The sequence below is a fragment of the Eptesicus fuscus genome, chromosome 10, assembly GCF_027574615.1.
Source record: "Eptesicus fuscus isolate TK198812 chromosome 10, DD_ASM_mEF_20220401, whole genome shotgun sequence".
Taxonomy (NCBI): Eukaryota; Metazoa; Chordata; class Mammalia; order Chiroptera; family Vespertilionidae; genus Eptesicus; species Eptesicus fuscus.
In genome coordinates, this window is record NC_072482.1 from 89,999,847 (window position 1) to 90,019,551 (window position 19,705).

General features: G+C 42.0%; 1 protein-coding gene across 1 annotated transcript in view; it reads right to left on the minus strand.

The window, feature by feature from the left end:
• Nucleotides 1-19,705, minus strand: part of SYNE1 (spectrin repeat containing nuclear envelope protein 1) — a 375,752-nt gene that overhangs the window by 80,350 nt on the left and 275,697 nt on the right. The window contains exons 105-115 of the mRNA XM_054722584.1: nucleotides 17,830-18,030; nucleotides 15,569-15,742; nucleotides 14,512-14,643; nucleotides 13,671-13,867; nucleotides 12,620-12,752; nucleotides 12,047-12,229; nucleotides 10,451-10,600; nucleotides 9,710-9,886; nucleotides 8,859-9,014; nucleotides 4,514-4,669; nucleotides 805-975 (exon numbers count right to left, since the gene is read on the minus strand). Of these exons, the coding sequence (XP_054578559.1) occupies nucleotides 805-975; nucleotides 4,514-4,669; nucleotides 8,859-9,014; nucleotides 9,710-9,886; nucleotides 10,451-10,600; nucleotides 12,047-12,229; nucleotides 12,620-12,752; nucleotides 13,671-13,867; nucleotides 14,512-14,643; nucleotides 15,569-15,742; nucleotides 17,830-18,030 (1,830 nt within the window). The remainder of the gene's footprint in view (nucleotides 1-804; nucleotides 976-4,513; nucleotides 4,670-8,858; nucleotides 9,015-9,709; nucleotides 9,887-10,450; nucleotides 10,601-12,046; nucleotides 12,230-12,619; nucleotides 12,753-13,670; nucleotides 13,868-14,511; nucleotides 14,644-15,568; nucleotides 15,743-17,829; nucleotides 18,031-19,705) is intronic.

Here is a 19,705-nt window from a genome sequence, read left to right on the forward strand (position 1 = left end):
ATCTCCAAGCCCAGGAGGTACATGCTGGGCCCTTGCTGGCATCCCACCCCTTGAGGGCCTGCCCTGCCACCCCATAGTCTGCATTATGTAGCCGGGGAGAAAGAGCAGTGACAGGTGGGTGTCCAGTGCCCAGGTGTGCCGGGAAGTGAGGGCGGCAGTGAATCTGAGGGCAGTGACCTGAGCTAGGAGGGGTGCTGTGTTTAAGTCAAACAGCCACGATGCCACGATGCCACGATGCCACTCTAGATGAATGCATTGATAATAATGACACAGGAAACGAAGCAGCCAGTGCTAGAAACAGAGGTATGTGTACACACTGGGCAGACCACAGATATTATGCTAAATAAAAAGAAAACAGTAGTTTAAAGATGTACCACTTTTGCTATTTTTCTCTTTGCTTTCTTTTTAATCCCTTAGCGTGTGTTTGGAGAAGCAGGATAAAAAGAGAAAAGGGAAGACAGAGAAGGCAGCGACATGGATCAAGGAGATAGATTTGGGTACAAAATCATTTTATAAAATACATTCCTGTGGATATTTACATGTTAGAATTTAAAAATCATTTCATTAGATATCGTTAATTCAGAATTCGGTATCCACAGGCACGTTTGGATGAGTAACAAATAAAGTTAAGTTTAGTTTGTCTGTATCATTTAGAACGATATCTGCAGGTAAAATTATGTAAACATTTTAAAAATAAATGTAAGCAATAGATAGCAATATTTCAGGATGATGTCCACATTTGCTATGTTCTTTATTTTCTCAAATTAAAAAGCATGTTAAGGGCAGATTGAATTCAGTCCTTACCTGAAGATTGTCTACTTGAACTTGCACAGCTTCCAAAGAGCCAACCAGCAGCCGGAACCGGGAGAGAGAGTACCTGGCCTCCATGAGGCAGCTGTTCAGCTCATCGAAGGCTACCTTGTGCTGGCTCCAATGGTCATGCACGGATCTCAGCAGTATCTTTAACTGCCCAGCCTTTTCCAAGAGAAAGACACTTCTTAGAACTGCATAACACTTAAAGTTACAAAATATATGTTCCATGGGTGGGAAAATTAATGTTGAAGAACTTTATCAGGGTTTCGGGCATTATAAATGAACTCAAACAAAAAAAGATTTCAAACATAAGATATAGCAATGTTGAAAATGACGCCTCTCCTCCTTTTGAACACTCGGTCTAAATCAAAATTCTTAAAAAGGTTTTATACATAATCTTTATATGTAATATATAGTATATACCTATATTATATAAAAGTGATAAAAAGTCAATATATTTAATACTATAGTTTAGGAAATGAGTGTTTTGACTAATGCATTAACTCGTTTAGTCTTCATAACAACTTGATGAGGTAGATGACATCACCCCCATCTTACAGATGAGGAAACTGAGGCACAAAGACATTATGAAAATCACCTGGGATCATACTGCTAGAATGTGAGAGTCTATATTTGAAATGAGGCAAATCTGGTCCCAGGAAATGATACCTATCAGTCTGTCTGTCTATCTATCTATCTATCTATCTATCTATCTATCTATCTATCTATCTATCTCTCTCACATATGTGCACACACACGCACAAATGAGTATCTTGAGACAAAAACTTCTCAGAACATTTCTTCCCATACTTATCTGCAAAAGAAAAGTTTTTAGTTTGTCTGTATCTTTTAGAAAGATATCTGCTTTGGACTTCCTGGATGTCAGCCCCAATCTTCTAAATGCAATATTTTCAATATGGAGGAACTATGACCATAATTAAGAAAATCTATAATAGTAAAAGCATAACATGCTAATTAAACCAGACGTCCTTCCAGACGACCTTCTGGATGAAGCCAGGGCTGCAAGGAAAGCCCAGATCCTGGGTGCTGGAGGGAAGACTGGGTCCTGGGTGCCAGAGGAAAGCCGGTGCTGGCAGCCAGGGGAAGGAAGGCCTATTCTTGCATGAATTTCGTGCATCTGGCTTCTAGTAGATTATATAATAAACTAGAGGCCCGGTGCACAAAATTCGTGCCGGGGGTGGGGGGCAGTGTCCCTCAGCTCAGCCTGCACCCTCTCCAATCTGGGACCCCTTGAGGGATGTCAGACCACCCGTTTAGGCCCAATCCCACCAGGACTCTGGCTCCCAACTGCTCGCCTGCCTCTGCCTGATTGCCCCTAACTGCTTCTGCCTCCCAGCCTGATCACCCCCTAACCACTCCCCTGCCAGCCTGATTGACACCTAACTGTGATCGGGTGGATATTTAGGAGAGGGTATGGAGTGCCCAGGTGGATATATAAAAGAAGGTAGGGAGTGACCCAGTGGATATGTAGGAGAGGGTAGGGAGTGACCCAGTGGATATGTAGGAGAGGGTATGGAGTGCCCAGGTGGATATATAAAAGAAGGTAGGGAGTGACCCAGTGGATATGTAGGAGAGGGTAGGGAGTGACCCAGTGGATATGTAGGAGAGGGTAGGGAGTGACCCAGTGGCTATGTAGGAGAGGGTAGGGAGTGACCCAGTGGATATGTAGGAGAGGGTAGGGAGTGACCCAGTGGATATGTAGGATTGGGTAGGGAGTGACCCAGTGGATATGTAGGAGAGGGTAGGGAGTGACCCAGTGGATATGTAGGAGAGGGTAGGGAGTGACCCAGTGGATATGTAGGATTGGGTAGGGAGTGACCCAGTGGATATGTAGGATTGGGTAGGGAGTGACCCAGTGGATATGTAGGATTGGGTAGGGAGTGACCCAGTGGATATGTAGGAGAGGGTAGGGAGTGACCCAGTGGATATGTAGGAGAGGGTAGGGAGTGACCCAGTGGATATGTAGGATTGGGTAGGGAGTGACCCAGTGGATATGTAGGAGAGGGTAGGGAGTGACCCAGTGGATATGTAGGAGAGGGTAGGGAGTGACCCAGTGGATATGTAGGAGAGGGTAGGGAGTGACCCAGTGGATATGTAGGATTGGGTAGGGAGTGACCCAGTGGATATGTAGGAGAGGGTAGGGAGTGACCCAGTGGATATGTAGGAGAGGGTATGGAGTGCCCAGGTGGATATATAAAAGAAGGTAGGGAGTGACCCAGTGGATATGTAGGAGAGGGTAGGGAGTGACCCAGGTATATATTTAGGAAAGGGTGTGGTGTTCCAGGCGAAGGACACAGCCAGTGCAAAGTCCCTGAGTGTGGACCAGGCCTGTGGAGTTCAAGAGCAGGGCGAGAACAGAAGCCAAATGAGCCTGCAGGACAGACAGCTGCTGGAGATGGAGACGAGGGCAGAGGGACCCTGGAGGCCGGGTCACGTGGGCCTTCAGGTCCTCACCAGGTTTTGTCCTCATTCTAAAATGAGACAAGAAGCTATTGGAGGGTTTGAGCTAAGGACTGCTATGATCTGGCTTCCATTTGAACAGTCTCCTCTGGCATGGAGACTATTGAGGAGGTCACTGATAACCTCAAGGTGAGCGGTCCGGGTGACATAGACCTGGGTGCTAACTGCAGGGACTGGGCAGAGTTTAGATTCTGGAAATACACCTGACCTGTTTGCTGATGGACTGGATGTGGGGTATGACAGAAAGACAGGAGTAAAGAATGACTCCACAGTTGTCTGCCTGAACCACTGGAAGGGTAGAGTTGTCATTGATGGGGGAAATGGCAGGAAAACAGAGATGGGGGGAAAGTGTAGGTATGGGGGGAACAGGAGGTGGTTTGGACACGGGAGTTTGACATGTCTACTGGTCATGCAAGAGGAGATGTCTACACATTGGGTTTCTCTCTTGACCCCAGCCTCTGTCTCTAGATTTTAGGAGAGAAATCCGGGCTGGGGATACACATTGGAGAAATGTGTGTGCCTAAATCAGTGATGGCGAACCTATGACACGCGTGTCAGCACTGACACGCGTAGCCATTTCTGATGACACGCGGCCGCTGAGGCGGCCGCATGCTGAGGATGAAACATTTGCTGCTCCTGAGGATGAAACATTTGCGAAATAATGTTTTTTCCTCAAAGTGACACACTACCCGAGTTATGCTTAGTTTTTTGGCAAAGTTTGACACACCAAGCTCAAAAGGTTGCCCATCACTGGCCTAAATGGTATGTATGGACATGGGAATGAATGAGGTTATTGTATATTTATTATAGAAAAGATCTGAAGCTAGACTTTAAAAAAAGGAGTTAATAGCCTGGCCCATGTGGCAGTGGTTAAGCACTGACCTATGAATCAGGAGGTCATGGTTCAATTCCTGGTCAGGGCACATGCCCGGGTTGCGGGCTTGATCCCCAGTGTGGGGTGTGCAGGAGGCAGCCAGTCAATGATTCTCTCTCATCATTGATGTTTCTCTCTCCCACTTCCTTACTCTCTGAAATTAATATATATATATATATATATATATATATATATATATATATGGTTAATAAAGTGAACTTAAGTACAAAGAGATGATGTACAGATTCGTATTACTCAGTTACTTTAGAAAAACCAACAGCAGGTCATGAGCGTGACATGGCAAGCAGGGCTTGGAGCCAGCGCTCACAACAACATTAGCATTACCATGTGGTCTAAATGTGCCCAGGTTTGCTTGAGCTCCTGGAGCGTGCTCACGACAGCATCAGACACTTCTTCTTTCTTGTCCTGAATCAAAGCAAGTCCATTTTGTTCAATCTTCTCCACCTCTTTTTCTTTGGCTTTAATCAAATCTTCTAGATCCTGAAAGATTAAAAACATAGTCATTTTAAACTGTTCTATTATGATGCACTGAAATTGAGCCATTATAGTCTCATATCCTAAAAATCTCTAAATAACCCAAAAGCTTATAATTCTCAGGACAGGGTCTCCATAGTGAAACTGTTTCCTGCATTTAAATTATGTAAACAGCCTTTTTATTCCATTATAAATTAGCATAACTTATCAAAGTATAATTTGATTGCCTAATAGATAAGGAAATGGCACCATGTAATTTTTTTTTCAAGAAGCTAATATGAAGGAAATAGTTGGAACTGGTAACATGATTATATCCTTAAATTCATGTATCTTGGTGTTGGAAAAATTACCCTGTCCTAACCCATAGAGTAAAATGCAATGGAATGGTATTCTGTATCCCAGTATCTGAGGTTTAGTTATATTTCTGCTACAATGGAGCTGTGGCACATTATATATATATATATAGATATATATAGCAGGTCATATATATTCTTTTAAGCTGTTAAAAACTAGACAAATGTAATAAATAAATAAATAAATGAATAAATAAATAAATAAAAACTAGGCAATTGTAAGACAGTATTGTTATATTCCATCAGTTGATATTCTGCCATGCTTCAGTGCAAATTTATTTATTTTTCTCTCCTTAATTATCATAAAGCTACTTTTGTCATGATGTATTAATTGGAAATTCATGCATTTAGTAGCCAGAATAGATCATTTGTGTTTTTAATATTGTTCTTTAATTTCCACTTTATAATTCTGTCAGTATTTTGACAGCTTAGATAATTAATCAGAGGATGACTATAGTGATTACTAGGGTTAGGGGTCATTTATGCAGCATAGAAAACATAATTAACTTTACTATTTAAAGATATTTATCTCTACCTCCCTGAAATATTAAATAACCATAAAGAATCCTTCCAATATGTCTTTAATATGATTCTAAAATTCAACCACTGGAATTAAATATATCCTCATTTATCCAGAGATGTACTTTGTTCAGTGAGCTCTATGGAATTAATGTCCCATTGCTCAGAAACACATCTCTAAAATGCTCTGTACTTTAGTATTGCCATAAAATCAAACCCAGTAGGGAAACAGGGCTGAAATACATATTTTGTGCAAAATGAAGTTGTGATCATTTCCTTTCAATAATAATTAAAAGATGATTCTGTTTCTGATCAATGAAGGGAAAAGCCAAACCCAACATTTTTTGCTATAATGAATCATTCTTAACTTGAGTTAATTCCTACATAGCAGTTTCTATGCTGATTTAAATGAATAAATCACCTCGAAAGAGTGGAAAAATATTCAAGATTTTTAAAACAAAGTAAAGCTTGAATCCAGTCACCAATTTAAGCATGCTGGCTTGAATTTCAAACTTTGGTCCAGAGGAACCATTTCCCAAAAATGACAATAAATTTTGATCAAAGCTTATGGTACTGCCAACAAAACATGCCAGTTAGGAAAAAAACAACATACACACATGCACGCGCACACATGCACACACACACACACACACACCATAGACCCAGTGATGCCCCCAAATAACTGAGTGGAGCTACATTCATTCTGTTCTTTGTTTAGAAAAAATGACTTTTCATTTGAAATCGCAAATTGGCATTGGCATCACGTTCCTTGAACCACACTCCCAGCTTCCCTTCCTGACACTGCCTGATGTGAACCTCTGGGAGATGAACATTTGGGTCCGAAAAGGAGTAAAACTTGCCAGGCGTCCACTACATTTTCCAGATAGCAATGTCTCTCTCTATTAAATAGAGCACATGGACATGTAAAGAAACGCAATGGAAAATGGCAGGAAAACAGAATGGAAAAGAAGAAGAAAAATGCTAAGGAAGAAAAAAACAATTGGACAGAAGGAAGAAAAAAAGAAAAGGTAAGGTATCGTTTCAGTCTTTCCATAGCAACGTCTGTCACAACAATATTCAAGGGAGCACTAATCCTGCTCATGTTAACACGTGAATTATCTTTTAATTTTAATGTTAGTGTTTTAACTCTCGAGCTCATCAGGAGGTATAAGTTTTCATAATCCAAAGTCAAAATTTGAAATTCTGACTTATTTGCACATTTTAGAATTGACGCCTAAATTAGAAATGCTACTGGCCCCTGGAGAATTGAAAATGCAGTGAGGGCCCAGCTGGTGTGGCTCAGTGGTTGAGCATCGACCCATGCACCAAGAGGTCCCAGGTTTGATTCCTGGTCAGGACACATGCCCAGGTTGCAGGCTCGATCCCCAGGTGGGGGGGGGGGGGGTGCAGGAGGCAGCCGATCAATGATTTTCTCTCATCATTGATGTTTCTCGCTTCCTTTCTCTCTCAAATCAACAAAAACATATTTTTAACCAAGAAAATGCAATGATGTGTTTTTGGCCTTCCATCTTTTACACACCCATCTTCTGATGTGAAGCTTTTTTTAAATTTCAAGCTATTTCTCTATGTGATGGTTTCCTTTGCCATTTTTATGCATCTCTGACTGGCAATCCATTATCTTGTCAGCCCAGCACAAGACATCTGCTCCTCCTTTTCTGAACCAAACAGCTATGCTCCGGAGCTTAAATATACCCGACTCTACATGTGCCCACAGAGGAAGTGCTGCTTGGAAGGAAGTTCATTACTAAAGGCCTTTCTTCTGGAAGTCTAGAATATAAAAACTAGCTTTGGGAAAGGGGCATTTCAGCAGAATTACTTCCCAGTTGAGTCTTCAACTGTTCTTAAGAAACACTACCAAGAAGGGTCCCAGCTAATCTGTAACACATTACAAATTACTGAATTAGTTTTAAAAACAACTATTGCAGGGTTCACTGTGGCAGCTCCCATTTCTTCCTTAGAAACAAGAATATCTGAGGAAAGAATACGTGTTCTTAGGTCAGTGGTCGGCAAACTCATTAGTCAACAGAGCCAAATATCAACAGTACAACGACTGGAATTTCTTTTGAGAGCCAAATTTTTTAAACTTACACTATATAGGTAGGTACATTGTTATTAACTTAATTTGGGTACTCCTAAGCTGGCCTCTGCTAAAAACTCAAGGGGCCAAAGAGCCGCATGTGGCTCGCGAGCCGCAGTTTGCCGACCACTGTCTTAGGTCAATGGGGAACATTTAGAGTGTGCCCACTGTACCTGAACCCGCAGTCCTTGCCACTACCAGAGCAAGCACGTGACACAGTAGTCACACTGTCACCTGTGAACCTGCCCCCCTCATGTGAGTTGAGTCAGAATCCAATCAAGCCTCTGGTGCTGACTCCATTCATAGGAAATACAGGAGAGAGAAGAGCAAGTTAAATGCCACTTTAGGGAAATACACAGGCTGATCCTGGATCCGGGGCCAGTCTACATTTTCTCCGGCAAGTTCATAGTATTGAGAAAATATCAGCGACTTAAGAGAGCTAACGAGCATAGGAGCATGTAGACACTGCTGTATCTTTATGGGAATAAATTAACTAGAAATATACATTTTACAGGACATTTAGGAAATAGTGTTATGGGTTGAACATTAAAAATATTAAGGGAGCCTTGGCCATTTTGGCTCAGTGGATAGAGCCTTGGCCTGCAGACTGCAGGGTCCCAGGCTCAATTCCCAGTCAGGGCACATGCCTGGGTTGCTGGCTCGATCCCCAGTAGGGGCTGTGCAGGAGGCAGCCAATCAATGACTCTCTCATCATTGATGCTTCTATCTCTCTCTCCCTCTCTCTTCCTCTCTGAAATCAATAAAAATATACTTTAAAAATATTAAGGGATTTTGTTAAACTTTTGGTGGTGATAATGTTATGGTTATATAAGAAAAGTCCATTTTGTAGAGCTGGGAATTGTAGCATGCATGAATAAACTGACATGCTATCTGGGATTAACTATGACATCTTTCAGAAGAGAAGAAATAGTCAGGCAAATATGTCAAAATTTTGATAATTATTAAATGTGATGATTAGTATCTGATGATCAGGGGTCAGCAGCATCCTCTACTTATGAGTGTGTTTAAACATTCTGTTTTGAATTTTATAAAAAGAGGTGAAAAGACCTAATAGAAAAATCCTATAAACTCACATAATCAGAGAAATTTGTAATCGAATGCAACTGTTCTCAATATTTAACTCTCAGTTCTCAAGAAGGGCACTTTGATTTGGCACATGCCGTGAAACTGTGACCTGGAGCGTGTCAGCCGCCTGGACAGTTACCTGACAGTCTTTCATTGCGTTCTGAACTGAAGCGTGGTCTCCGACTTGATGCTGTTGTTTTAGTCTCTTTTCCTGGGTTTCAAACCAAGTTTTCATACCTTGTACATTGTTTTCATATTCTGACCACGACTCCAATAAGCCTTCCAACAGCTGGATCTGAACAAACGTAATGAAGTGAAATTTACAATTTTATTTTAATTTCAAATCATTGGCAGGCCACTATTTCCTCCAAACTGAGAATTCATAAATTCATAAAATACAGTCCGTGGTATGTTTGATTAAAAATGAATGCTACAAAGTGCGAATCAATGACTATTTTTTGGTAAGCAAGTAAAGATCTTAAGTCTACTTGAAATGAAGGCAAAAGAAATTCAGAGGCGTCTTTAAAAAACTAAAATAAAATGAAAGGGTGGAGGGCGCATAAGACAAAGTAATCGACATAATTAAAGAACATTGTAGAGCCAGCAGTAGCTGGTTTGGCTCAGTGGATAGAGCATCGACCTGTGGACTGAAGGGTCCCGGGTTTGATTCTGGGCAAAGGTACATGCCCGGGTTGCGGGCTCGATCCCCAGTAGGGAGCGTGCAGGAGGCAGACGATCAATGATTCCCTCTCATCATTGATGTTTCTCTCTCTCTCTCCCTCTCCCTTCCTCTCTGAAATCAATAAAAACATGTGCCTATTTTTATAAAAGACCATGTAGAGCCATGTATGTATCCTTCGGTGGCATTCTCTCCAGCAGCATCCCTGAGCCCAGTGTCTGTCGCTATCCTACTCATACAGTTACTTTTCTTGATAGAGTCTTTCTCTTCTTGGAGTCATGAAATACGGCAGCGGTGGCCTCGTGGCTTACCTTCTCAGCTACTAGACCCTGCAGGATCTGCCAGCTTTTATTCATCGCTCCAAGTTGCTCAGCGAAATCAGTCTTATCACTGCGCTTGCTCTCCACATCCTGAGTGCTGATCTGCAGCACAGACTGGTTCACAAAGTCAACTGTCAGCTGCTTACAGTTGATGTCTATCTTAAAGCCCTGGAGCAAGGAGGGAGAAAAGAAAGCGAGGTCAGCCGTGTGCATGTCGTGTGTTTTCTCAGGAGCTGGAGAGCCGTCAGTAACCAAAAGGTTAATATCATCACTTCCATGGGTTAGTCCAAATGGCACAATATGTGTGCATGCATAGAACCCGTTATTTTCAGAAACTGAATATATATAAGATATATATGAATACAGTAAACATGAATTAAATTTATAACTTTTGAATTTATAAATATATTTGAATTTATAAATATATATATATATGGCAGAGGATGTAGAATTAGATACATTTTATGGTTACACTATAAAATATTTATATAGTATCAATTTTTATGACTTCTTAAAATGACACAAAATCTTATTCAAAATTATTCCTAATACCAGACAACTTTCCTATGCCTACCACCAGGGAGGCAATGTTCTTACTCTTATACACTTAACCGGTCACTATGGATGAAATCTATACCTCACAGCCTGATTGCCATTGTGGGAGTTCTTATGTTCCTTCAAATAAAATAGTTCCAAAACATGAAAAGGTAAAGATAAAACATGTGTAATCACCTTATATTTCTGAAGGTACTCATTGATGGCCTTGTAGCCTATGGCATTTTTTATATCCTCTTCATCCTTTTGAATGACATTTTCCATGAGAGAGATCCAAGTCATGACTTCAGAAATGGCATGGCGCGAGGGCAGCTTATCCATTTGGAGCTGCCCGAGGAGGAGAGCAAGTCACAAGTATTAAAATTCAAACCCGGTGCCTGTAACCTAAACACCCCACATGAGCCCTTATTAATGTCCCCGCATAGGCAACTCTTCTTAATGCCATGTTTGGATCTTAACCTCATTGGAAGCTTGGAATTAAACAGCAGGCAAACACTGAACAATCATAGTCATCTTATGTTCACTTGCCATCCAATACTATAAACATTGTATAAACACTGGCTAATTAATCAAAATACCAGAAAGAAGAAAATATTATTGTTATTTTAAAGCTAGTTTTATGGCTTTAAAAAAACGTAACTACAAAACATTCAACAGATGTATCTTATTAATTAGCTCGTAAAATCTCTGTGTATTATGACTCAAGAATGTTAAAAGGAGAAAGAAAAATACCACAATACCAACTATCATTTTCGAGAGCTTTGGCACTCTAATATTTATTCCTAAGAGCATAGCCAACTTCTTCAGTCTCTAAAATATACTTGCAAGTCTGAATCTTACTTAATACATCATACATTTGTAAAGCTACTTATTATAATAATTTGGAAGAACATAAGCAATCATTTAAAATATTTATGGATTTCTATTAGGTGCAGAATGATGTAGAGATAAATGTGAGATGTACAGCTCCTGATTAGTAGGATTAAAAATTGGCATTAAACGCATCTATCTTACTGTATCTACAGTGATGAGCACAAAAGAGAGAGAGACATAAACTCTCTGGGAGTTCAGAGGAGAGAAACATGTCTCCAGGAAAGAGGAGAACTGACTTCCCTTCTCTAACTTCTCTTCCCTTGTTGAATGAATGCCAGCTGCTGTATTGTAGGTAAGATCATAGGTCTTTTACATGTATTATTGTTAAATCTTCAAAGCTACCCACTTTATAAGGTAGGCTCAGTGACCCACACTTTACTCATGAGAAAACAAAGAATTTAAGCAAGACCAGAGAGGGACTGTAATACACACACACACACACACACACACACACACACATACACACACACACACTAAAGACGCCCGTGGGCCCTGCCAGCGTGGCTCGGTGGTTGAGTGTCGACCTAAGAACCAGGAGGTCACGGTTTGATTCCCGGTCAGGGCACGTGCCCGGGTTGTGGGCTCCATCCCCAGTGTGGGGGGGGGGGGTGCAGGAGGCAGCCAATCAATGACTCTCTCTCATTGATGTTTCTATCTCTCTCTCCTCTCCCTTCCTCTCTGAAATCAAAAGAAAAAGAAGCCCTTAGAAGATCTGGCATTTGTAAATATGGCATTTGGTAAAGGGTTCATCTTAATACGCGGTACAGTGGAAGAGAGAAAAAAATAAGAGGTCAAGACGAAGCTTATTTAAATCCGCGAGCAAAAGCAGATGAAGGCAGCTTTCCATTCCATTCTGCTCAAATCGGTCATGACCGAGGAAGCCAAAGATTCTTGCTGTACCTGGTGGAGCTTTTCCTGAACAGCCGGAATGTTTGTCAGCAGGTCCGTCCACTGGCCGTCTATGTGTGACAGCTCGGAACGCAGGGCGGCCGTGTCCACTTTCTTTAAGCGAAGGAGCTGATTCCCAGTGCTCAGAACAGACGACTTCAGGGAAGATTTGGCATCCACTTCTTTGGAAAACTCCTGAAAGAAGGAGCAAAGTTCAAATCAGGATTAAAGAGCCTGACCTTTCCTTTCAGGAAAAAAGAGACCAATTTATGACAAAAACAACTTTTCTTTACATCTTGAAGGGCCGTTATGGTAAGCATTGCAGAGAAAAAAACAAAAGCAGCCTTCTCTCTCCCTGAATCAGAGCCAACAATGAGGCCACTACCCACAAACTCCTGAAAGAGGCGATGTTGAGCCCTGGTGTGCTGCATAATTATTCCACACAGAGTTCACACCAGGGATTCTCCAGAACTTGGTGTGTTAAGTTTACCCACTGACAGCTGGTTTCCTCTCTTCTCGTGCAGATCAGGCCTCACCGATAGGCCTGTAAACAATACATGAGAGTCAAATGCTTTACACTCTTACCAGGAAAGCGTTCAGATGATCACGGACCATCTCCAGTTCCTGGGGGACGGTCACAGATTGCTGAGTCCAAAATTCCAGCCTGTCCTTTGCAGTCTGCAACCAGTGAACGAGCGCCGCGGACTCACTTTGATATCTGTAAGTACATTGATGAGCCTATTAGGTAAACATCCAATCCCTACTTCCTGCTAACCCATGTCACTCGTCCCTGTAATTTCATTTTTAAAAATGTTTATTGAATTTATTAGGGGTGGCATTGGTTACTATAATTATATAGGTTTTGGTGTGCAATTCTATAACACATCATCTGTATTTTATATTGTGTGTTCAACACCCCACGTCAAGTCTCCTTCCGTCACCATTTATGCTCCCTTTACCTTCTTCTATCTCGCCCATCCCTCTTTCCCTCTGGTAATCACCATCCTGCTGGCTGTGACCCAATGCGAATCTTAAAGGAGGCATGATAGATTTGGGAGAATAATGCCCTATGTTCAAACTCTCAAATTCTTATTCCCTTAATATTTATGCCTGAGGCAAGTCAGTCTCTCCAAGTTTCAGCTTTCTCTTCTCTAAGATGAAAATAAAAATGTATTTCCCCTATCCGTTCATGTGGAGGCTATTCAGACCATATCAGATGACTGTTATTAAAAGCTCTTGAAAATAAAGATGGCATAGAAATAGAGTATTTCATTATGTAACACCACCCCCTCCACTTCTCTTGAATATTCCTCTTGTCCTTGAGAAACTTCATCTTCTCAAAACCACTCTCTCTTCTTTCCCTCTAAGGTTTTACTGTGACTACCCATGTGTAGTCAACAGGTGAGGAGGAGGTCAGCTCCAAGGTAAGGTACCCGCCTCCCTACCCACTTTAGATTACATGTTTATACGATTACACAAGAATCCAATTGGGGGCTTTGGGTTTGTCTTTATTTGCCAAACTATGTGATTCGTTCCTATAGGGACCATGACATCTTTTTCAAGTCCTGTACCCACTAGCCTTATAAATACTCTTTAACACTAATCTAAAAAGTGGGCAAAATAGTCCTTGTATTACCTGGTCCAGTGTTTCAATATCGTTTCCAACCTGTGAAGTTCCTTAGACACTTTGTTGGTACTATTTAGCCAGTGTTCTCCGAGCTGGTTCAGCTGGCTCTCCAGATCTGAGCAGCTAACGGACATCAGAAGGCGCTTCCCATCATCCAGCGCCTGATATAATTTGGGCTGGTATTCATTAAGGCTGGATTTCAAATGCTGAAATGATGAAAAATACCGGGTCAGAAGTTTGGATAATGCAATTTGTCTTTCTAAGGATCACAGTTCCTCTGGTACCCATATGTTCCCATTATCCTTAGTCAAGCTTCAATTATTTGCACCCAAGTAACGTTGGAAACTTTGAGATGCTTCACCTACTACATCTAAGTATAGATGTCCTTACTTATTTATTTATTTTTTTGGTGGTGACTTTACATGCATGTAAGACTATCAAACTATAATTATTTCACCACATAAACTACAGGAAATGCCTGGTGGAAGCTGAGTTTTCAAGAGGAGTACTCTGTCATTTAAAAAAAAAACTGTTAATGCTCATAAAACAACAAACTATAATGTTTTCAAGATAGTGGGATATCAGGATAAACTACAGAAAATGCTTGGTGGAGGCTGAATTTTCAAAAGGAGCTGTCATTAAAAAAAGAAGAGAAAAGAAACCTTCTTATATTCTATTATAAAACAAACACTTAAAATTTATGTGCTTGCAACAACGTCAAGAACTTGAAATCAAAGTAAGAGTGCTTCATATTTGATTGCAAGTTTGTTTAGATTCTGTTAAAACCATGGGAGAGTTTCAGAAGGAAACGTGGCAACTTCCCACACCAAGATGCCACGTGGACGCTGACCTGGTAGAGGGTGATCCGATCGTTGAGCCGGTCCTCGCTCTCCTCCACCAGCCCCACGCTGGGGATGCCGCTCTCCACCACCTCCAGCTGCCTGCGCAGCTCCTGCTGGTCCTCATCCAGATGGGACCATGTCTGGAAACGCAACATCAGTCCATGAGCGAGAAGCCCTCCTTAAGGAACAGCATTCCTCTTCGTGTGCAAAATATGCACTGGACAGATTCTCTTTGAAGTTCGGTCAGAGGGAGATGTCGATGTGGGGGGTTTGCTTTGGGAAGCAAAGGATGGCTCTGAAGCCAGGAATCAGATGGTGACCCAGAAAAGCATTATCAACGGCCTGTGGCATCTGCAACTAACTAGCAGCATGAGCAAGTCACTAAACGAGCATGGACAAGACACTCAACTTCTCCGAACCTCGTTTTTATCATTTAAACAGGGGAGTCGTAATTTCTATGTAGTCCATTTGGAGGGTTAAATAGAATAATGTATGCATTATGCCTGGAACACAGTAAGCATTTGATTACCCAGTTTTCATTCTTTACCACGGTAATGATGAATGCATGATTTAACTAGAAGGAATGGGCCTGTTTACTTCACGTAGGAAGTGAACTAAATACATTACACTTGCAAATTTAAAAAAGCACAGACATTTAAGAAATATGAACATATAGCATAGGCATTCTACTAAGGAGAACGCTCAAGTGACTTTCTTCTAAATTCAGATTTTTATTTTGTTTTAAATTGGGAAGTCTTTTTGCCAGTCACTTCAGTTCACTTCAATAGCAAAGGTCAGCTGTTTTTCAGCCCGCCTCTCAAACCCCATACCTCATCCTGCCCAGTGTGGAGGCAGTGCCCAGGCAGCTGCCTCTGAGTGTGGGGAAGGCTTTATCAGAATGCAAACTGGAAACTCAGTGGGGGCAAGGCAACACGTGATGCTGCTTCTTCTCAGAGTTCTGAGATTACAGGAGGCAAATCGCAGGAATAACCGTGCCCGGCCTGCATGGGCTGCTCGGCAGCAGGGGCTCTGCTGCAGGGGAGGGCGCTGCCTCCAGGGTCTCACCTCCAGAATGTACTCCAGCTCCACGCCCCTTTTGTGAGCCCCTTTCAGGACCGCTGAGGCCTGCGCCATCACTTCTGCGTGCAGTTGCGTTTCCTGCAGGGCTGCAAAGCTGATTATCTTTCTGAAGAGTGTTTCAGTCAAAATCATGTGGGATTCCAGACCCTGGAAGTATTCCTGAAATTTTTCAAGTAGAAAGAGGTCAACGACTCATTCGTGTACTACCATCAGATAACATTGCTTCACACGGGAAAGCTGATGGTACGCAGCTGATATATGAGTGACACTGTTCCATAGCTGCTGGCCTCCACCTTACCCCAGCGGAGGCAGGGGCTCCAGTCTCCTGACTGGCCTCTCTTGTTCCCCTACCATGAGCATCTACACACGGCTATGCCCTACACAGAGCCCTTCAGATGTAACCAGCCTCTGCTCTCCGAATCCTTCATTCCTGCAGTCTGGACTTCCTTACTGTCCTGACCCGCCTCTCACTAACTCCACCATCCAAACTGGCCTCCCTTGTCCCTCGCACACCTTAGCTCCCATTCCCCATCTGGGCCTCTGTTTATACTCCTTACTCACCTGACACACTCACAACTTCCTCCCTCTATGGTTGGGCGTGAGTGGTGTTATATATTCTAAATTTCCCTCAGATTATACCTACATACAACGAAACTGTAGACCTTGCACAACCCTACAAATGTGTTTTGAACTGTTCCTTTTTCTGCGTCAAAGGGCCCAGAGGCAGGGGATAGGGTTTATCCCACTTCCTGTTCCCAGCACCACAGGTAGAACTGAAGGACCGAGAATCTATATACAGTAATATTTAGTGTGTGCTACATGCCAGGTACTCTATCGGCACTTGACTAACTCATTTACTCCTTACAATTCTTTGAGGCAGGCAGATTTATTTCCCATTTTACAGATGGGGACACTGCACGGTCCAGTCTATGTAACTTGCCCAAGGTCACTGCCGAGCTAGCTCCCCCTCAGAAAATGCTCTGGTCAGGAGAAGATAGAATCATCTTTTTTAATCAACCATCAATTATTATATCATCGAAGCTTAAAGTTGGAAGAGAACTTGGACGTCACAGAGCTCAAATTCACGGGAAGCTGACATTCCTTTTACAACCCCATCTCCCCCTGACAGCCTTGGATGGGCTTCTCGTGGCCAGGAGGGCGGTCAGTTCAAGGCAGCTTACTCCTTTCAGCGTTCTTCATCTATGGAGCTTCATTTCTCTGTTATTTATAGTCATTGATCCTAGTCTCTTCTCTGGAATAACTCAGGAGATTATTTTATTATTAGGGTCAAAGATTTGAGAAAAACCAGCTGTGAACTTTAAAGCAGTGTTTTCAAAGCCAAATGATAAGGCCTTAATAAATCACAAAGTTTTGGACAAAAACCTCTGGGAAAAATAGCAAGAAGTCTAATAGTAAAAAAAAAAAAAAAATCTACCTTGAGAAGCCACCAGAGAGCTACATGATAGTAGAATATTAACCATCTGTAACCCAATGGGATTTTGAAAGTTTTCCTATAGGAACTTCCAGGAGCCTTTGAGTTTGGGGTTCTGAACTGGCAAAATTGCTCTTTCTGCAATTATTGCTAATCATGCAAGAGTTACCTTTGTGTGTGCATTAAATGGGCAAGGCTGAATTAAGGAGCAGGGTCTAATTTGAACTTGGTATGGCACAGACTGCTGGAGCAATCGCAGGCCTACCAAGTTTGATTATGTAGCAAAAGGACCTGTTGTCCCCAGAAGGACACTCTTGCGGCCACAGCAACTAAAGGAGCATGTGTTTAAGGCCATAAGCCGGGCGCCACAGGTGAGAGAAAGAAACCCATTCCCAGAGCAGAGCGAGGAGTCTTTGGCCAGGCAGAGAGAACACCCAGAACTGGACGAACAAATGGGCATAAAAAACACACAGGAAAATAGCAGTTAAGAAGGAAGCGGGGCTCCTTTGAAGAGGGTCCCCGAGTTTCCCAGTTTATGAGGTGAGAAAGCCTGGCTGATGCTGTGAGGAAGGGATACTTAAAATCACTGCTGAGGTTGGTATTCTTTTTTAACTGGTAACATTATAGAGCATAGCCTCTGCAATCGTTCTGTGCTACTGAATGCCAGTGGGTTTGCGTACACATGTGTTTACCATTTTCAAGATTCACGTATACAAGTAGGAGCTCCTAAAAGATTGAAAATACTGGGTTTTACTCAATATTTATCAGTCAGTGAGACTATGCTTGCACAAGTACATTCTCCCTCTCTCTCTACCTTATGTTTGTCAAGGAGCTGTTGGACTTCCTCTTTGGAAGACACGATCATTTTCTGGTCGCCTGCCATCTTCTCTTGTCCAGTTTCCAGCAGGTCGGCCAGATCTTGCAGGGCCCTTTCGTACTGACTCTTGAGTGCGAGGTTCTGGTTCAGTCCACTCCGCCGAGAGCCAATGGTCATCATCAGTTCATCATACATGTCCTTAGAAACAGAGACAGCAGCATTCACTCAAGTGATGTTGAGGCTCCGCTCTAAAAATACATTACCCACCAAACCCACAACCCAAGGACGCGCCTTCAGGTGTCTGCCTATGGTGATGCTCTGTGTATCGGGCATCTGTCCGCCTGCCTTACTCAGAATCCTCACTTCAAAAACTTCTTTCAGAAAAGATAAGCTAGCCCAGTGGTGCGGCTCGGTGGTTGAGCATCGACCTATGAACCCGGAGGTCATGGTTTAATTACTGGTCAGGGCACGTGCCCAGGTGTGGGCTGGATCCCCAGTGTGGGGCATGTGGGAAGCAACTGTCTCATCATTGATGTTTCTATCTCTCTCTCCCTCTCTTTCCTCTCTGAAATCAATAAAAACATATATATTTTTTAAAAAGCTAATTTTTTTTTATCATTACAAAGGATGTAAAAAAACATTGCCTAGAAATGACACATGGGGTAGACTTAACCAGTCTTCTTGGAATGTCAGTGTTTGTGGTGAGATGTGGGATCAAAAATTGTTCATGGAGGTGAAGGGAAATGCCCCAGAAAATGTAATTCTGATTTTTATAATGTTCTCAATATTCATGTACTTTTAGAGTAGTCGAATATAGTATCTTTAACATTTCGGATACTAATTAATAATCGGATTTGGGACTATTCTCCAAATAAAGAGCTTGAGAAGCAGAAGCATTTACTGGGAGCTGGAAGACTTAAAGACTTGAAAAGGCCATGTTTTTGCCAAATGTGGTGAAATAAATAAATATCTTAACTGGAAAGGCATTTTAGGAGACGATGATACACCAAACACAGAATTTATTTGAGCCATATGGACCTGATTAATGTGCCATGTGAAGGTTTAGAGGCCAACAGTGTCCAAGCTGGAAAGTTCAACTCTAATGGCTGTTTACAGCCCTGACGTTGGATCTTACACCTGACGTTAACCATTGTCGGAAACTGTCTGGAAAGGACAGAGCTGGGGGCAGTGGGCTCATGACATTGCGAAATGTTAGACAGTGGGGTGAGATACTTAAAATAAAAATGCTCTTGTAAAAATAAGAGCTATTTTATATTCTTGAAAGGAAGGACCTGTGAGCCTGGACTGGATTCATGCTAGTACTTCTTCAACGGTCTGTAATAGGCGTGCAGAGCAAATGCATGCGTATGTGTCACCATGCACATTTTTTTCCTTAATGCAACTTAACTATGTTGCTCATCAAAGGCTAAATTTTTGCTGGTGTAATATCCCAGGCTCGGCCTACCACCCTGATAGCAGATTCTTGCGTTAAGTGCCTATCCAGGAAAGCAAGTAACCCCAAGTTGCCCTCTGCTCCTGAGTGAGGCCAGAAGGTCTGTGTAGATTTCAGCTTCCTCCTGGTTTAAATTTTTTGTTTTGTTTTGGAACTGACACAGTGTCTGATGAAAACCACTCTTTAAATACAGAGTAGATCTCCCTTTCTTAACTTTTCTAGGTTGCACTGATAATAATTACATTTTCTACAGTAGAAAAATAATATAGCACAACTAAACTACACCACAGTGGTCAGCCATCGGAATAATAACAAATGATTTAAAAAATTTTTTTAGAAGCTTGGGAATACAATTTTTTTATTGCATTAAATATAGTAAAAATTTCAGAAGACTTTCTAAGAGTTACTTGGAAGAAAGAT